General features: G+C 43.5%; 1 protein-coding gene across 8 annotated transcripts in view; it reads right to left on the bottom strand.

The window, feature by feature from the left end:
* Window positions 1-22,411, bottom strand: part of nrxn1a (neurexin 1a) — a 435,939-nt gene that overhangs the window by 129,012 nt on the left and 284,516 nt on the right. For 2 of the 8 annotated variants that reach the window (XM_060940201.1, XM_060940202.1), the window contains exon 1: window positions 17,754-18,494. The exons of the other annotated variants lie outside the window; for them this stretch is intronic. In XM_060940201.1, the coding sequence (XP_060796184.1) occupies window positions 17,754-17,961 (208 nt within the window). In that variant the 5' untranslated portion in view covers window positions 17,962-18,494. Of the gene's footprint in view, window positions 1-17,753; window positions 18,495-22,411 lie in introns of those variants that run through there. 8 annotated transcript variants of the gene reach the window in all.

Genomic DNA, 22,411 nt, shown 5'->3' with positions numbered 1-22,411 from the left:
GCTGGAGCTGCTGTCACAGAGCCGTCTATGTAATCTCCGCGACAGAGTGAGGAGCTGCCGGCTCCTCCTCTTTCTGTTGGGGAATCCCTCGCGGATTTCCCATTAGAACAATTGCGAGACGAGACTCTGCGGCATGCGTTTGACCAAGTGAGAGTAATCGATGGTCAAATGCTCCAGCCGAACGCCACCCCGTCCTTCCCCTATTTCTCTATTATGAAGGATAGATTATACCGAGTGACGCAGGACACTCAGACGAAAGAGTGAGTCACGCAGCTTTTAATTCCAAAGAGCCGCTGGGAATTGGTATTCCAGGCGGCTCACTTTAATCCCATAGCTGGACACCTAGGGCAGGATAAGACACTAGCCCGAATAATGGCCCAATTCTATTGGCCAGGGATTCGCGGCGATGTTCGTAGGTGGTGTATGGCGTGCCGCGAATGCCAATTAGTAAATCCAGCGGCCATTCCAAAAGCGCCTTTGCACCCTCTACCTCTAATCGAGACCCCGTTTGAAAGAATTGGGATGGATCTCGTCGGGCCATTAGATCGGTCAGCACGAGGGTACCACTTTATATTAGTCCTGGTGGACTATGCAACGCGATACCCGGAAGCAGTGCCTCTGTGCAATATCTCCGCACGCAGTATTGCGGAGGCACTCTTCCGCGTCATCTCCCGAGTTGGAATCCCGAAAGAGATTCTGACTGATCAAGGCACTACGTTTATGTCACGGACACTGCGCGAACTGTATGGGTTATTGGGGATTAAGCCGATCCGCACCAGTGTGTATCACCCACAAACAGATGGTTTAGTAGAATGGTTCAACCGCACCCTCAAGAATATTATTAAAAAATTCATAAGTGAGGACGCACGTAATTGGGATAAGTGGCTCGAACCCTTGCTGTTCTTGGTGCGAGAGGTCCCCCAAGCCTCCACGGGGTTCTCCCCGTTCGAATTGTTATATGGGCGTAAGCCGCGCGGCATCCTAGACGTGCTGCGGGAAAATTGGGAGGAGGGACCTTCACAAAGCAAAAACGAAATCCAATACGTTATGGACCTGCGCGCAAAACTCCACACTCTCACCCACCTAACTCAGGAGAATTTCCGGCAGGCCCAGGAACGGCAAGCCCGCCTGTACAACAAGGGTACGCGCCTTAGAGAGTTCACTCCGGGAGATAAGGTACTCGTACTGTTGCCCACGTCGAGCTCCAAATTGATCACCAAGTGGCAAGGACCCTTTGAGGTCACATGGCGAGTCGGGGACGTCGACTATGAGGTGAGGCGAACGGACAGGGGTGAGGCGAACGGACAGGGGTGGGACACTACAGATTTACCACCTCAATCTGCTTAAACTCTGGAACGAGGAGGTCCCCGTGGCGTTGGTGTCGGTAGTTCCAGAGAAGACGGAGCTGGGGCCGGAGGTTCAAAAAGGGACATTGGCATCACATACCTCTCCGGTCCCCTGTGGAGACCACCTCTCCCCGACCCAACTCACGGAGGTCGCCCAGTTGCAGGCCGAGTTTTCGGATGTGTTCTCGCCCCTGCCCGGTCGCACTAACCTCATAGAGCACCACATAGAGACGCCACCGGGGGTGGTAGTGCGTAGCCGCCCTTACAGGCTGCCCGAACACCAAAAAAAGGTGGTTCGGGAAGAACTTCAGACCATGCTCGAAATGGGCATCGTCGAGGAGTCCCACAGTGACTGGAGCAGCCCAGTGGTCTTGGTCCCCAAGGCCGACGGGTCGGTCCGGTTCTGTGTGGACTATAGAAAAGTCAACGCGGTGTCTAAATTCGACGTGTACCCAATGCCTCGTATTGACGAGCTGCTCGATCGACTAGGCACGGCTCGCTTTTATTCGACACTGGATTTGACAAAGGGATATTGGCAGATCCCCTTGACTCCACTATCCCGGGAAAAAACGGCCTTTTCCACTCCGTTCGGCTTACACCAATTCGTCACACTTCCTTTTGGGCTGTTTGGGGCGCCTGCTATGTTTCAGCGGCTGATGGACAGGGTCCTCCGGCCCCACGCCACCTACGCGGCCGCATATCTAGACGATATAATCGTTTATAGTAATGACTGGCAGCGGCACTTGCAACACCTGAGGGCCGTCCTTAGGTCGCTGAGGCGGGCGGGTCTCACTGCCAACCCGAAGAAGTGTGAAATTGGGCGGGTGGAAGTACGGTATCTGGGCTTCCACTTGGGCAACGGGCAGGTGCGTCCCCAAATTAATAAGACAGCAGCGATTGCGGCCTGCCCGAGGCCCAAGACCAAAAAGGGGGTGAGACAGTTCCTGGGGCTGGCTGGCTACTATCATAGGTTTATACCTAATTATTCGGACGTCACCAGCCCGCTGACTGACCTCACTAAAAAGGGGGCACCAGACCTGGTCCAGTGGACGGAGCAGTGCCAGCGGGCTTTCTCTGAGGTAAAGGCTACACTGTGCGGGGGGCCACTATTACACTCCCCTGACTTTTCTCTCCCTTTTGTGTTGCAGACCGATGCGTCGGACAGAGGGCTGGGGGCGGTTTTGTCCCAGGAGGTGGAGGGGGAGGACCGCCCCATCCTGTACATTAGCAGGAAGCTGTCGGTGCGTGAGGGGCGCTACAGCACTATTGAAAAGGAATGTCTAGCGATCAAGTGGGCGGTCCTCGCCCTCCGTTACTACCTGCTGGGGCGCCCTTTCACCCTCTGTTCGGACCACGCGCCCCTCCAGTGGCTCCACCACATGAAAGATGCCAACGTGCGGATCACCCGTTGGTATCTGGCACTCCAACCCTTCAATTTCAAGGTGATCCACAGGCCGGGGGCGCAGATGGTCGTGGCAGACTTCCTCTCCCGCCGGGGGGGGGGGAGTCGGCTGCGGGCCGGATGGCCGCCCGGCCTGAGTCGGGCGGTGGGGGTATGTGGCAACGGGGGCGTGGTCAAGCGCCGGTCTGTGACAGGAGGGCGGAGCCAGGGAAGGTGAGTGGCAGAATCACTACACCTGACGGTAATTAACCTGTGTTTGTGTGTCTTCCCAGTAACTGCGCCCTATTTAAGGAGACAGAGGGAGAGCAGAGGGGAGATCTTCCCGGGACGAGAACACAGCATGTGTGTGTGTCGCTGAAATATTGTTAAACTGAAAAGTCTGGCAATAAAGCCTGTTACGTACCTTAAGCTTTGTCCTGCCGTCCTCTGTGCTCCACCTACACATAAGGGACATTCTACACACATATTTCACCAAAACAATATGGAAATGTGTTGAAGTTGAATAACTGCAGTGCTAAACAGCCAGTGTGCCGAACGATCACTAAAACCTCACTAGCTAACTAACTGATTTCCTCATACAGATCCAGCTGTTTGATAGCGGAAGTGTAATCAATTCATTCTGTAATCAGATACATTTTTGTAACCAGCTATAACTTCACTTCTGGCTGAGACACACACATTTCTGTTCAGGAACATCTGCAATTTTCAAAACTATACATAGTAGAAAATGTCACCATGTGAAGAATCTTCCCAGGACTTCACATATATATTGTTGAAGATTCGCAATTATCTCACACTTGGCTCTTGTGGAGAACGTAGTTCCTGCTGTCTCCCAGATGTGGTGAAGGTTCTGATATGAAGCTCATTTTGGATCCACACATTCTACAGAATCACTGGTCTGTCAGTTACATTGTTATGCTGGTCGGGACACAGAGTCTTAGTGGAATCAGACATGTGCAATTTCTTTAGGCGTGCACACACACACGCACACACACACGATAATAAAGCCTGGAGAGAGCGAGCTCAGATCTCCCCATGTGATAAAGACAGCTTTTCACCTTTCTGCTCTGCAGCAGTAAAATCAGCAGGAGGTTTGTGGTCAGGAGCAGTCTCTCTCTCTCTCTCTCTCTCTCTCTCTCTCTCTCTCTCTCTCTCTCCTGCTGACCTTTCAGGGGCCAATTAGGCCACAACTGTTATTCTGGGCTGCTGGTTGTCATACTTTATAGCTGCTGCTGTTTTGCTTGCCTGTTTTTTTTTTTTTAACTTTAATGAGCCTGGCTGGAGCCCAAAAAAAACACAGAGCTGTGAAAAATTGGAATGGATAAAAGAATGGAAGAAGGAAAGGAAGGAATGAAAAAGGAAGAATAGAAGGAAGGAAAAAGGACAGAAGGAAGGAAGGAAGGAAGGAAGGAAGGAAGGAAGGAAAAGGACAGAAGGAAGGAAGAAATGGAGGACAGAAAAAAAGACCGCTAGTTATGAAAAGAAGGCAAGCAAGGATGGAAGGAAGAGATATTTTATCATAAAATTCCCAGATGAAAGTAAATGACAAATGAAAAGTGTGTGTGTGTGTGTGTGTGTGTGTGTGTGTGTGTGCGTGCGCGTGTGTGATTATCTCATGCTTTGAGCTTTTCTAAGCTCAGCAAGTGTGAGTTACAGTGACAAAATGAGAAATCTCTCCGGGGTTTCGGCCTCACTGAGTTTAGATTACACACCACAGCTCCTCACAGCTGAGGATCTCTTGCCCTCTCTCTCTCTCTCTCTCTCACACACACACACACACACACACACGTGTGCGAACACACTTTTTTTTTAACAACTCTTTCACTCCTTCGCTCCTTCTGGGAGAGTAGGACAGTGTTTGAGAGTCAGCATGTCATGTGACTATACCATGTATCCCACATACACACTCATATACAAAACACATGCAAAACATACACACGTACAAAACACTAATACAAAAACACACACACACTCATAAAAACACATACACTCAGACAAAACACACACACTCAAAAACACATACACTCAGACAAAACACACACACTCATAAAAACACATACACTCAGACAAAACACACACACTCATAAAAACTCAGACAAAACACCCCTTTACACACAGACACTCATAGAAAAACAACCCTCACACACACACACACACACACACACACACACACACACACACACACACACCATCATACAAAACACCCCCAGCCCAACACAATTACACAAAACAGCCACACACTCATACAAAACAACCCCCTCCACCTACATACTCCTCATACAAAACACTCCCCCACCAAGCACACGTATACAAAACAGCCACACACTCATACAAAACACACACACACAACATCGACACACACAAAACACCCATACACACAATTACACAACGTGTGTGTATTTATACAAAATAGCCACACACTCATACAAAACGCCCACACACATCCTCATACAAAACACCCCCCACCAAACACACTTATACAAAACACCCCCCCACACAATTATACAACACCCCCCATACACACATCCTCATACAAAACACCCCCCACCAAACACACTTATACAAAACACCCCCCACACAATTATACAACACCCCCCATACACACATCCTCATACAAAACACCCCCCCACCAAACACACTTATACAAAACACCCCCCCACACAATTATACAACACCCCCCATACACACATCCTCATACAAAACGCCCCCCACCAAACACACTCATACAAAACACTCATACACACAATTATACAACACCCCCCATACACACATCCTCATACAAAACACCCCCACCAAACACACTTATACAAAACACCCCCCCACACAATTATACAACACCCCCCATACACACATCCTCATACAAAACACCCCCCACCAAACACACTCATACAAAACACTCATACACACAATTATACAACACCCCCCATACACACATCCTCATACAAAACACCCCCACCAAACACACTTATACAAAACACCCCCACACAATTATACAACACCCCCCATACACACATCCTCATACAAAACACCCCCCACCAAACACACTCATACAAAACACTCATACACACAATTATACAACACCCCCCATACACACATCCTCATACAAAACACCCCCCACCAAACACACTTATACAAAACACTCATACACACAATTATACAATACCCCCCATACACACATCCTCATACAAAACACCCCCCACCAAACACACTCATACAAAACACTCATACACACAATTATACAACACCCCCCATACACACATCCTCATACAAAACACCCCCCACCAAACACACTTATACAAAACACTCATACACACAATTATACAATACCCCCCATACACACATCCTCATACAAAACGCCCCCCACCAAACACACTCATACAAAACACTCATACACACAATTATACAACACCCCCCATACACACATCCTCATACAAAACACCCCCACCAAACACACTCATACAAAACACTCATACACACAATTATACAACACCCCCCATACACACATCCTCATACAAAACACCCCCCACCAAACACACTTATACAAAACACTCATACACACAATTATACAATACCCCCCATACACACATCCTCATACAAAACGCCCCCCACCAAACACACTCATACAAAACACTCATACACACAATTATACAACACCCCCCATACACACATCCTCATACAAAACGCCCCCCACCAAACACACTCATACAAAACACTCATACACACAATTATACAACACCCCCCATACACACATCCTCATACAAAACACCCCCCACCAAACACACTTATACAAAACACTCATACACACAATTATACAATACCCCCCATACACACATCCTCATACAAAACACCCCCACCAAACACACTCATACAAAACACCCCCCACACAATTATACAACACCCCCCATACACACATCCTCATACAAAACACCCCCCACCAAACACACTTATACAAAACACCCCCCACACAATTATACAACACCCCCCATACACACATCCTCATACAAAACACCCCCCCACCAAACACACTCATACAAAACACCCCCCACACAATTATACAACACCCCCCATACACACATCCTCATACAAAACACCCCCCACCAAACACACTTATACAAAACACTCATACACACAATTATACAATACCCCCCATACACACATCCTCATACAAAACACCCCCCACCAAACACACTTATACAAAACACCCATACACACAATTATACAATACCCCCCATACACACATCCTCATACAAAACGCCCCCCACCAAACACACTCATACAAAACACTCATACACACAATTATACAACACCCCCCATACACACATCCTCATACAAAACACCCCCACCAAACACACTTATACAAAACACCCCCACACAATTATACAACACCCCCCATACACACATCCTCATACAAAACACCCCCCACCAAACACACTCATACAAAACACTCATACACACAATTATACAACACCCCCCATACACACATCCTCATACAAAACACCCCCCACCAAACACACTTATACAAAACACTCATACACACAATTATACAATACCCCCCATACACACATCCTCATACAAAACGCCCCCCACCAAACACACTCATACAAAACACTCATACACACAATTATACAACACCCCCCATACACACATCCTCATACAAAACACCCCCACCAAACACACTCATACAAAACACTCATACACACAATTATACAACACCCCCCATACACACATCCTCATACAAAACACCCCCCACCAAACACACTTATACAAAACACTCATACACACAATTATACAATACCCCCCATACACACATCCTCATACAAAACGCCCCCCACCAAACACGCTCATACAAAACACTCATACACACAATTATACAATACCCCCCATACACACATCCTCATACAAAACACCCCCCACCAAACACACTTATACAAAACACCCATACACACAATTATACAACACCCCCCATACACACATCCTCATACAAAACACCCCCCACCAAACACACTTATACAAAACACTCATACACACAATTATACAATACCCCCCATACACACATCCTCATACAAAACACCCCCCACCAAACACACTTATACAAAACACCCATACACACAATTATACAACACCCCCCATACACACATCCTCATACAAAACACCCCCCACCAAACACACTTATACAAAACACCCCCACACAATTATACAACACCCCCCATACACACATCCTCATACAAAACACCCCCCACCAAACACACTCATACAAAACACTCATACACACAATTATACAACACCCCCCATACACACATCCTCATACAAAACACCCCCCACCAAACACACTTATACAAAACACCCATACACACAATTATACAACACCCCCCATACACACATCCTCATACAAAACACCCCCCACCAAACACACTCATACAAAACACCCCCCACACAATTATACAACACCCCCCCATACACACATCCTCATACAAAACACCCCCCACCAAACACACTTATACAAAACACTCATACACACAATTATACAATACCCCCCATACACACATCCTCATACAAAACACCCCCCACCAAACACACTTATACAAAACACCCATACACACAATTATACAACACCCCCCATACACACATCCTCATACAAAACACCCCCCACCAAACACACTTATACAAAACACCCCCACACAATTATACAACACCCCCCATACACACATCCTCATACAAAACACCCCCCACCAAACACACTCATACAAAACACTCATACACACAATTATACAATACCCCCCATACACACATCCTCATACAAAACACCCCCCACCAAACACACTTATACAAAACATTCATACACACAATTATACAACACCCCCCATACACACATCCTCATACAAAACACCCCCCACCAAACACACTTATACAAAACACCCATACACACAATTATACAATACCCCCCATACACACATCCTCATACAAAACACCCCCCACCAAACACACTTATACAAAACACCCATACACACAATTATACAACACCCCCCATACACACATCCTCATACAAAACACCCCCCACCAAACACACTTATACAAAACACCCCCCCACACAATTATACAACACCCCCCATACACACATCCTCATACAAAACACCCCCCACCAAACACACTCATACAAAACACCCCCCACATACACTCATAAAACACACACACACACACACACACACACACACACACACACACACACACACACACACACACTCGTACAAAACACCCCCCACACACAGAACACAACACCCCCCAGCCAAAAACACTTACACAAAACATCCACAGACACAATTATACAAAACAGCCACACACTCATACAAAACACCCCCCACATACACACCCATACAAAACACACACACACACACACACACACACACACACACACACACACACACACACACACAACATCAACACACTCACACAACCCCCCCCACACAGAAAACACCCCCACCAAAACACACTTATACAAAATACCCCCACACACAATTATACAAAACAGCCACATACTCATAGAAAACACCTCCCCACATACACACTCATACAAAACACCTCCCCACATAAACACTCGTACAAAACACCTCCCCACATACACATTCATACAAAACACCTCCCCACATACACACTCGTACAAAACACCTCCCCACATACACACTCATACAAAACACCTCCCCACATACACACTCGTACAAAACACCTCCCCACATACACACTCATACAAAACACCTCCCCACATACACACTCGTACAAAACACCTCCTCACATACACACTCATACAAAACACCTCCTCACATACACACTCGTACAAAACACCTCCCCACATACACACTCGTACAAAACACCTCCTCACATACACACTCGTACAAAACACCTCCTCACATACACACTCGTACAAAACACCTCCTCACATACACACTCATACAAAACACCTCCTCACATACACACTCATACAAAACACCTCCCCACATACACACTCATACAAAACACCTCCCCACATACACACTCATACAAAACACCTCCCCACATACACACTCGTACAAAACACCTCCCCACATACACACTCGTACAAAACACCTCCTCACATACACACTCGTACAAAACACCTCCCCACATACACACTCGTACAAAACACCTCCCCACATACACACTCGTACAAAACACCTCCCCACATACACACTCGTACAAAACACCTCCCCACATACACACTCATACAAAACACCTCCTCACATACACACTCATACAAAACACCTCCCCACATACACACTCATACAAAACACCTCCCCACATACACACTCATACAAAACACCTCCTCACATACACACTCATACAAAACACCTCCCCACATACACACTCATACAAAACACCTCCTCACATACACACTCATACAAAACACCTTCTCACATACACACTCATACAAAACACCTCCTCACATACACACTCATACAAAACACCTCCCCACATACACACTCATACAAAACACCTCCCCACATACACACTCATACAAAACACCTCCCCACATACACTCATACAAAACACCTCCCCAAATACACACTCATACAAAACACCTCCCCACATACACACTCATACAAAACACCTCCCCACATACACACTCGTACAAAACACCTCCCCACATACACTCATACAAAACACCTCCTCACATACACACTCATACAAAACACCTCCTCACATACACACTCATACAAAACACCTCCTCACATACACACTCATACAAAACACCTCCTCACATACACACTCATACAAAACACCTCCTCACATACACACTCATACAAAACACCTCCCCACATACGCACTCATACAAAACACCTCCCCACATACACACTCATACAAAACACCTCCCCACATACACACTCATACAAAACACCTTCTCACATACACACTCATACAAAACACCTCCCCACATACACACTCATACAAAACACCTCCTCACATACACACTCATACAAAACACCTCCCCACATACGCACTCATACAAAACACCTCCCCACATACACACTCATACAAAACACCTCCCCACATACACTCATACAAAACACCTCCCCACATACACACTCATACAAAACACCTCCCCACATACACACTCATACAAAACACCTCCCCACATACACACTCGTACAAAACACCTCCCCACATACACTCATACAAAACACCTCCTCACATACACACTCATACAAAACACCTCCTCACATACACACTCATACAAAACACCTCCTCACATACACACTCATACAAAACTCCCCACATACACACTCATACAAAACACACACTTTTTTCCCCAGTTCATTCACTCCTTTGCTACTTCTTGGAGAGTGGGACAGTGTGTGTGATTCAGCTTGTCATGTGACTGTCATGTATGCAAATTGTGTGAATTTGCACCTTGTATGTCCTACAAATACACCTCAGTGAATCTATGATTATCTATGGTACATTCATTCGAAGCACAGCGTAATATTTAACACTTCTAAAGCTGCCTGCCTGATCCATCCTGCTGCCCTACTTCTGGCTGGAGTCTCATCACTTCGCTCCTGTGCAGGACGGCCCCATATGGACAGTGTAAAGATACACTTAGAAGATGCTCTGCACACTTACAGTTTTGCTAAGATGACTGAGGACTTCAGTTGCCATGCTAACTTTAGGACTGCAGTTGTCATGAACAGTTTTGCACTCAAGTCTCCATCAATGAACAGTTTATAACTTCAACAAAACAGACTTCACGTTAAAACTAGAATGAAGTTCCTGGTTACATAGTTAGACTTTGTGACTTTCTAGGACACTGTTATAAAACTGAGTCATTTATAATTACACTATCTGTTATCACCCAGATGAGGATGGGTTCCCTTTTGAGTCTGGTTCCTCTCGAGGTTTCTTCCTCATGTTGTCTGAGGGAGTTTTCCTTTGCCACCATCGCCACAGGCTTGCTCATTGGGGATAAATAGATTTATTAGGGATAAAATTAGTTTATATGTTTAATATCTTTATTTTATATTATTTTTATTTGTCTTTATTTTTCTGTAAAGCTGCTTTGCGACAATCTATGTTCTTGAAAATGCAACACAAACTGACTTGACTGAAAGCCTGATTCATCTTTTGTGTATTTTGTCAAATGAATATTTAGTCGTCTGTCTTTCAGGTTAAACAGATAAACAATGCTGCTTTGCACTGCAAAATTTTCATCTGCTAAATAACTACATGTAAATGTAAGATAGCACCAAATCGCTAGCGGTGTAATGATCCGAACCCAGATTCTGAAGAAAGTCGGGTACATATTGATTGGAAACAAACAAGTTGCACCATATTGTAAGATAGCAGTTTCAGTGGTATCATTCAATATCAAATCGCCTTGTGAATTGTATTGTATCATAGTAAATTCAGTGGTATAATGAATTATTAAACTGTTGCCTTATGAATCAAAATCCTATTGTATCGTACCATAGCAGATTGAGTAATATTGTCAAATATCGAATCACTTTAAGAATCGAAATGTATTGTATTGTATCATCGCAGATTCGGAGTTATTGTCAAATACTGAATCATTGCCTTGTGAATTGAAAAAATTATCTCATCATAGCTGTTTCAGTGGCATTGTCGAATATCAAACTTCCTCATGGATCAAAATCATATCATAGCTGATTGAATGAAATCATCAAATATCAAATCATTATTATCCATACAGGGCACTTTTTCGATGGAATAAAAACGTGCTCTATTCCCTTCTAGCTGGTTTCATTCATTTGGTTTGATAGCATGCAATATTGTTAGCATATCGCTTATTCTATGTGTATTACGTCACTCTACCCAATAGAGAATGAGCGTTGAATATGGTTTACGATATTGCATGGTTGTCAAGACAACATGACATTACACGTCGGAGACGTAAAACTTTCGCACTAGCGAGCGACTGTGACAATTTGTAAACGAACATGGACGCCAGATTTGCTTTGTTTAAAACGGAAGATTTTGAGAGAATTTTGAAAGAGAAAGACGTGCTGAACACCCAAAACGAATGTATAATAATAATAATAATAATAATAATAATATTTGCTGGCTTTTTTCATGGTATATCAGATATTTTTCATTCAGCTAGCATGATATTGAATGAGTCAAAGACAAGTTCACGATCATGCTAGCTGAATGGAATATATCTGACAGACCACTCAACGTCAGCCAATGTTATTTAAATGTCTCATGAATCAAAAATCATATGGTATTGCGATTTAGCGGGCTGAGCGGTATCATTAAATATCAAATCATTGGTTTATGGATCGAAAACGTATCATATTGTAGCAGATTCAGTGTTATCATCAAATATTGAATCAGTCCCTTAAAAATTGAAATACTTATTGTATCGTATCATATCATAGCAAATTCAGTGGCATCATGAAATATTGAATCACCTCATGAATCAAAACTCATATTGTCTCATGTCATAGTAGATTCAGTAGTATTGTCTTATTGAACCATTGCCTTATGAATTAAAATCATGTCCCATCATGTGGAAACGTGAGGTTTACGCCCCTACCATTCACACACACCCATATACACACACACACACACACACACACACAAGATGCCTCTGTTTCTTCACATATACAGTACTGTGCAAAACTCCTTGGCAGCCTTTTTTTAAATTTTTAGTACAAACTTTGTTATAGATTTCTATTTTATGTCTTCTACATTATCAAGTCAGTACAAAAACATTTTATATTTCCAAACATTAGTTTTCCAGCACAAAATTAAATGCTACAGAAAAAAAATTGTATGTCAGTAAAGAAAGCAGCATATTACGTAAAAGACCACGTTTCAAACAAAGAAAATCTCATAAAGGCTACTGAGTTTTGCTGCAAAATTAAGACACGAGTGTGACAGTCAAAGTGTCCAGAAGAATTGTGGCTGGTTCTGTGAGATTCTCAGTAAAACCTACAGCTCATTTCCTTATCAAACTGCACTCATTGGACCTGAGATGACCTGTTTTTTTTTTTTAAGCAAAAGGGTTGTGTCACACCAGAAAAGCGGCAAATATTGTAAAAACGGCAAATAAAGCGGCAAATAAAATAAAATTCTCTCAAAATATTGACTTTGTTTCATTTATTACTCTTAACTGCACAGACAGATGGTATTTTTAATGCAAAAACATTTACCGTAGGTGTGACTTTGTTTCATTTATTACTCTTAACTGCACAGACAGATGGTATTTTTAATGCAAAAACATTTAATTACATTTTTTAAATCGTAATCTCAGGTACAATGAGTGCAGTTTTATAAAGAAATGAGCTGTAGGTTTTATTGAGCATCTTACAGAACCAGCCACAGTTTTTCTGGACACTTTGACTGTCACACTTCTTAATTTTGCAGCAAAACCCATAGTCTTCATTATGTTGTTTGTCTGTAAAGTGTCGCTTATGTAATATGCCTCTTTCTTTACTCATCTCATCTCATTATCTCTAGCCGCTTTATCCTGTTCTACAGGGTCACAGGCAAGCAGGAGCCTATCCCAGCTGACTACGGGCGAAAGGCGGGGTACACCCTGGACAAGTCGCCAGGTCATCACAGGGCTGACACATAGACACAGACAACCATTCACACTCACATCCACACAGAAAGGCCCTCACCGGCCACGGGGCTCGAACCCGGACCTTCTTGCTGTGAGATGACAGTGCTAACCACTACACCACCGTGCTACCTCCATGTAGAAGTCATAAATTCAAAAAAGTTTGAACTAAAAATAGGGTGTGTAAGATTTTTGCACAGTACTGCAGATTGGCATATTATTCTATCCACATTCACTGGATATGAGAACTCGTGTGCTCTGGTTGGCTATTCTACTACTAAGATATCAGCTCATATACCATGAGTAGAGAAAAACAAAATGGCGGAGCCAACCGAGGATGAAATAAAAACTGTACTTGAAAACAAAACCACAAAAAAAAATACAAAAAGTAATAAGGAATAAAAAGTATTTGATGGTAAGAACGTATCGTTTTTTATTTTTCAAGAATTATTATTATCACGTTTCACAAATTGCTACGGTCATTTCGTCGCTTTGTTTACATTCTAAGCGGAAATGATTTTGTCGGACGTTTTGTATAAAGTTTTTATTTATGGAATTTGTAAAAAATAAAAATACTCTGTTTCTCAAAATCCAGGGAATGGGGATAGAATAAAACACTTATTCCACTCAATCTCGTCATACATGGCTTATAGCCAACTCTGCACTACGCGCCTCATCGGCTATCAGCTCATGTATGACTCGATTCCGTGGAATAATTATTAATTATCTTTGGGTCTGATTGTTCTGATCCATGGTACATGAAGTTAGATAAGGAGGTTAAATGGTGGTTAATAAGGCAGCATTAGGAACATTTATAGCTTGTTCATCTGGCAGAAATAGACAGACAAATCAAGAGGGAACAAGAGGAAAAAAAATAATAAGAAAACTCCTTAACATCAAAACACTTTGCAGGAGCTTAGTAGTACGGCCCATAATTCGCCTCGCTTTCTGCTTTCATGTTCACTTTACATCTAATCACTTGAGAGCGAAAGCGAGAGAACTCATGGGAACAAACACCAACCACACATTCATGCACAGTTCAATGCTGTGCACAACGTACCACATGAGTAATGGCTTTTGAACGGTAGCTTTTAAATGGTTATTAAAGAGACGAGAGAACTCGCAGCACTTAGTCTGCTCATTTTATTGTATGAACAGTGGAGGGAAGAGTAAAAAAAAATGGAAAACTTGCACGAATCAGTTGTAGTCATTTATTTTGGTGTAAGAACTGAATATGAGCATTACAGCTAGACGGTCTTTCAATTTCATAAAATCGGTGAAATTTAGTTCCCTCTGAAATTTGGTCATTGTGATATATGTTTATTTCTATAACATCACACAAAATATCAGGCCATTCTGTGGCTGGGAAGTTATTTAATTTGAGGGGATTCCTGAGCAAATAATGTGCATGAAATCGCTCGCTTCACGCAGTCAGGCAGGCAGACAGAGGAAGTCCGTGTGCGCATGCGCAGGTTTACCTTCTTCTTCTTTTGGGTTTTACAGCAGCTGGCATCCACAGTGTTGCATTACTGCCATCTACAGGTTCACCTTTGAGCGTGCACTGACAGTTCCATCATTCTGTCGCTAAACGAACAGCTGATCACACCGACGTGCTCGCTGAGCGACGATATTTATTAGTTTGGTCCTGCATTTCTTTTCCTTTGTACATAAGATAACGTCTTTTCTTCTCGCTTTCCGTTACTGTCGTCGGTCTTTCACGTTTAATTCGCACACTCACGACCTCCATTTTTCTCTCTTGTTTCAAATTTGTACCCCACAATGCCTTGAGCGAACGGGGAAAGCCCACCACGTCATGCATGACATAGCATCTTGAATTGGGTCATGGTGAAGCAGGAAAAAAATTGTGGAGAATTTAGGGCCATGTGGCCTTAAATTCATTAATTGTTCTATTTAAAAAAGTAATACAGTTGGAAGTCTGCGATTCGAATTCAGTAGCTTTCAGTCCATTAAACAAAATTATTAGGTGTCGGGGAAAATTCTTTTTATGACCAACACTTGAGAAATCTGAAAGGCAGTCTACCTTTAATGTTGAAGGAGTGAAGGAGTCGAGCTGAATGTTCTATATTTATATTTATATTGTGGATGTCCTGTTTGTATTTACTGTTAGAAGGAATCTGACTGTAAGATATTTGGTAAATTTAGCGATTGTGTGTGGTGTGTGTGTGTTAAAATTGGAACAAGGAGGATGATCTGGACTTCCTGGGGATGTGTGGGATTTCTATCTTCAGGAAGTTGTGTGGCTCAGTGATGTATATTTTGAGGGTGGATATACGATGCTCTTGAGTTTGGCATGAGTGTGTGTGTGGGTGGGGTGGGGTGTTGATGGTTAATAGGGAGTGAAGAGGCAGAAGCATGAGTTCTTCATGTGTTGCCTCGCTGCCTGGAGTGACACACATGTGCAAAGTGGTTCAGTGATCTCAGCATGGCCTGCCATTAGAGACGCCAGCTGTGTCACACACATTCTCACAACGAGGAGAAGACGGAAAGAAAGAGAAAGAAAGAAAGAAAGAAAGAAAGAAAGAAAGAAAGAAAGAAAGAAAGAAAGAGAAGAGAAGAGAAGAGCATTAACAAAGAATGAGAGATACTATCTCTGTGACAGCATGATGAATGACTCCTTTCACATCACAAACTTTCACTTCCTCACGCGTTCTTGTCTGGGTTCAATTATGTTCCACTTTTTTTTATATCAAAGTTCAATCTGTTTGAATAATAGTGAGAGACAGCCAAGTCCTGTTATATAAGCCTAAAGCATCACAGGATGACAGCACAGGCTCCTCTGCACACAGCGTGCAAATCGGCCTGATAGTTTTAAACTGCGAGTCGCAACGAGATGCTTGACAACAGGCGGGGAGCCGAAAGGTTGGGGGGTGTCCATTTTACAGTGTGCACAGCTCCTGCGAGGGCAAGCAAATGAGATATTATAGCAATATGCAGGAAATGAGTTTCAAAGGAGAGGGGACTAACAGGCATTGTGTACAAATGAGTCCCAAGCCCTAGGGTCTAATGGTCTCTTAAAAGCTTGTCTCTTTCTCTTATGAACCTAGGACATTCAATTTGGCCTGGGCACTGCATCACACACACACACACACACACACACACACACACACACACACACACACACACAGAGCACATGCTTACTACACGACCAGGCGATAATCTGCGTCTCAGTATACAAAAATCTACGTATAGATCAAAATATGGGAAAAGTATTGATACAGTAGGTTGACAGAATTCTTCCTTCCGTGAATCGTTATACATTCAGAGCAAACGGCTTGTTCACTAATCTTTCTGCAATTTATTTGCATCCCTACTTATAATCATGCAATCATTCTCCCTCTCACCGGATGATGAGTAATTAGATAAGCATTTAGGAGTATGAAGAGAAGCTACGCACTGTGGCCTGAGCGCAGGGAGGCGTGGGATCTCGCACGAGGCATGTTCTGAGCTTGATAATGGTTCCCTTGTCCCTCGGACAGAATAGTAGCTGAGCTGAAGGCTGGAACGGGCTCCCAGAGGACCAAGCACAGTGTTAGTGGGAGCAGAGTGGAGCCCAGACGAAGAGGAGTCACACCGGACCCCACACATGCTGCTTTACCACACATGCTTCCTCAGTCTTATTACTGAGCACAAGCAGGGGAAAACACTCACAACACCTGGCAACTCATGTCTTCTCTCATGCGTTTTACTCTTACCGTGCAATGGGACAACATCAGTGACAGACCACCAAGGAAACAACACAAAAAAATAAAATCCACCCTGACTGGAAGATTCTTCAAGTATCTCAGAGAGTCATAACGATGCATTTAAGCAGAATAAGCAACTCTACATTCTGCACGAACGTGCAAATCCGTCAGGAGAAAGAATCTGGCAGACATGAGGATCCAAGGCAATATTCCAGTAGAGCTGAAGGAAGAACCCTGTAAGAAGTCTTCATCTGCACTCTCCCAGTACTCCTGGAGTTTACTGGCATACTCTAAAGCCTCAAGCTGCAAGCCATAGAGCGGAGGATGCATCCCTCAAGTCCAGGGGAAAGAGACTAGCGGAGTGGCTAGTGGCACACACACACGACGAGATCATTGCTGCAGTGTTTAACTCCATCCACAGAGCTTCTCCCCCTCCCCAAATGCCACACACACACACACACACACACACACACTCCCACACAGTTACACATGCATGCTGGCTGCTACTGGTTGCAACTACAGCACCTCTCGGAGGAAGCATGAGGTGAAACGTCACAAAAAAAAAAAAAAAAAGCAGTGGTTGACGAAAGAGAAAGATTTAGTAGTGTGGAGGGAAAATGGACCTCCACAGAAAAAGCAGGTTGTATTGAAAGCAAGGAAAGAGTCACAAGAAGCACGAGAAGTGATGAGACAATGTATGAAGCCAAATTTTGTCCTTCTTCTCGCTCTTCATAATCATCTCTCGTGCAGGTTCTGTAGAGCACCGCAGCCTCTTTCTGTGCCAGCCAGACCTGGCAAATAAGTGGAGTACTGTAGATCGAGAAAAAGGAGAGAAGGAGAATAGTGGAGCCTGGTTGGCTTTTTTCCTCCCCCTCCTCCTCTCTCTCCCTTGTTCTCTCTGTTTCACTTTTCTCTATCCCTCCGCCTCTATCATGGAAGATTGCAAGGCTGTGCAAGGCTGCACTCTCTTCTTGTTTATCCAGCCTCCTCTCGCTGTCTCATTCTATCCTGCTCTCTGTTAGGAAAAAAAAAACGAGGTGCAAGAGGGGGGCGGTTCAGTGGGCAGGTTCAGCTCAGCTGGGATTCAGAGTGAGAGAGGAAGCGAAAAACAAAGGAGAGAGAGAGAGAGGGAAATATCTGGCTGGGTTTATTCCGCAATTAAACCCTGCTAAAGTTCTATTCTCGCACTTTGTCCCAAACTCAGCGGGATAAATTAATTATATTCTGAAAATGTCTGAAAGCAAACAGCCAGTCTGAGGAATTTCCGTGCCTAACATGTTCAGAGCCTGTATGACATAAGCACGGTCATTTGTATGAACTTCAGCAGTATGAACAGGGGCAAGAACTGGAAACAATAACAGTAAGGAAGCACTAAACCAACAAAACCCCTTCTTCTGGATGAAAGACAAAAAATATCGAAGAATCGAGCACCAAAGGAGAAACAGTGACATAACGTCCCAAACAAGCATGACAGGAAATCACAAACCTACTAGCAATTTACACCCCGGCCTTAACCACCACCTCAGATTATTATGGTGTCAATCCCCATGATGGCAAACTAGCACACCTCCGTAAACAGTGTGACGTGTGTGTGTGTGTGTGTACATGAAATAAAGAATAATAAAGCCTGCAGTTAACTGTACTGTATGCATCCCAACGCTGGCTGTGAACTTGGGAAAGCCAAAATCGTGGCTCATGTCATATCCTTCCATGTGCAGAGCTCTCACTCTTGCAGTTAGGATTGTTAGCGCCACATAATTATAGCTGACAAAGTTGAGCTGTTAGAGCTGCTTCACAGGGGTCTCGGAAACTATTCAATCTTCACAGGGAAATCATGGCAATTTATTCTGAAGACTATATTTTTCATTGGAATTCAAGCAAATGACATAAAAAATTGTGCAGTCATGGGGTAAAGATTAAGTATAAACATTCGGGTGTAATCTGACGTCTTTAAAAATTAATTTCCCATAGCCATTTTGGGACAGACAGAGAGAGAGAGAGAGAGAGAGAGATTGATGTTGTACTGCTTACAAGGTTGCCACCTGGTGGTAACAGACTGCCTTGTAGTAGCACATGACTGCTTTAAGACAATTCATTTCAGTTAACCTCAAAAACTCATTTAAACGAACTTTGAAAATAAGCACTTGTATTGAAGTAATCAATATACAGGGTTAGTGAAAATTATGTTAACACTAATGGATTATTTTTCTCCTGCAGATAGACGTATGCCAATGGGTGACAGATTAAATGGTACTGTTGCTCACTGGTTTTTGAACACGATGGCGAACAGGTTGAGGGCGTCCTGTAAATCATCTTGCACATATAACGTATGTTTTGTGAATAAATGGTTTCTACCATTTAAGTGTTAACATAATTTTGACTAATCCTCATCTCATTATCTCTAGCCTCTTTATCCTGTTCTACAGGGTCCCAGGCAAGCTGGAGCCTATCCCAGCTGACTACGGGCGAAAGGCAGGGTACACCCTGGACGAGTCACCAGGTCGTCACAGGGCTGACACATAGACACAGACAACCATTCACACTCACGGTCAATTTAGAGTCACCAGTTAACCTAACCTGCATGTCTTTGGACTGTGGGGGAAACCGGAGCACCCGGAGGAAACCCACGCGGACACGGGGAGAACATGCAAACTCCACACAGAAAGGCCCTCGCCGGCCCCGGGGCTGGAACCCAGGACCTTCTTGCTGTGAGGCGACAGCGCTAACCACTACACCACCGTGCCACCCTTGACTAATCCTGTATAGTCAAATATATATATATATATATACGAGTGTAAGTCAAAAAGTTCTAAGACAGATGTTATAATTTCAAAAAGGTGTGAAAGACAGCCCCCAGAATTCTACAAAGAAGGAATTCTCCGATGGAAACGCTGCTTGCAGAAGTGTTTAGACTTAAATGGAGGATACGTAGAGAAATAGCGTTGTTATTTTCATAAATAAAGATTTTTTTTTCAATTTGTCTTAGAACTTTTTGACTTACCCTCGTGTGTGCGTATATATATATATATATATATATATATATATAGAGAGAGAGAGAGAGAGAGAGAGAGAGAACAGCAAGCACACTCTAAAAGTAGATCTACATGGATTTCCCTTCCCATTCTTCTTCACAATGACTCACTCTTTCACTAGAACGCATCTCACAGTGCTGCGCTGAATGATTTTCTATTGTCATGCAGTTGAATTTTTGTACTTCTGGGAAATACTTATTCTTACGGGCCTTATTATTAGTTCTCCTTTTCTTTCCTTCTTTACTTTGCTCCACACAACTCTATCTATCGAATGATTTCAGAAAACGTGTAAAAGTACGAACACTCCACCTCCCACAGCCACCATGCACGGCCACTCCAACTCGGGAATATTGACTTTTTATTAAAGCGGAGATTGCTGATAGCAAGTTAATTAAAAATGATGTATTGCTTTTTAGAAAAGATGTTCCATTTGAAAGGGGACAGGAGGCTATTTTTGCTCATGAACAGCACAAATGTATCAGATTTAATTTCTCAGACCAAGAATGTATTATCTATCTGTACCTCCATCATGTCAATATGGATTTTTATTTTTTTTTAAATCTTAACACACAACATCAGACCCTTATCGGTCTGCTTAAGTGCACTTATGCATAGCTAATCATCATGCAGTCTGCAGTGTGGCCTGTTCTCATCACCTTCCCCTTTTAATCACAATATTCAACAGTGTTCGATGATAACTGACAGAAATCAAAGTGCTACTTTGCTTGTTCGAAATCGCTGCGAGGGTGTGTGAACAAGAGTGAGTATGCATTGAGGAAAGTGATAAGTACCAGATTGACATAATTACACATTTGGGATATTCACACAGCAATTTGTGAACAGTTTGGGTGCAGAGTTGGAGGGGGGTGTGTGTGTGATTCTGCCTATTAGAGAAAAGTAATGCATCTGAGCAGGATAACTTTGAATGAGCTCTTGATTAATCTTCTGTTTGGAGATAGAAAGCAGTTATGTGAATGAGAACTCAGGACATTAGTTCGATTTAACAGCCCTGATACCCCAAGATAACTGTCGCCCATCAGATACCAACTTTCAACCATAGACTTTGTGGTGTTTACTGCACTAGTCGCCAATGAGCAAGCTGTTGTGTGACATGAAAGGACTAGTGGGTGGAGATTGGTGACCAAACTGGGAGAAAATGACAGTAAAAAAAAAAATCTGCTAATGTGCTCAACCTTTTGCAATCCATCTGCTATAGCCAGCTTTTTTTTTTTTGCAGCAAAGTGACCAAGCACAGAATGATTAAACAGATTTACAGCAGGCTATTTGTGTGGCTACATCTCAAATAGGGGCAGTGATAGCTCAATGGTTAAGGCCCT

Source organism: Neoarius graeffei, chromosome 14 (assembly GCF_027579695.1).
Source record: "Neoarius graeffei isolate fNeoGra1 chromosome 14, fNeoGra1.pri, whole genome shotgun sequence".
Classification (NCBI taxonomy): Eukaryota; Metazoa; Chordata; class Actinopteri; order Siluriformes; family Ariidae; genus Neoarius; species Neoarius graeffei.
This window is presented reverse-complemented; position numbering and strand designations above follow the sequence as displayed.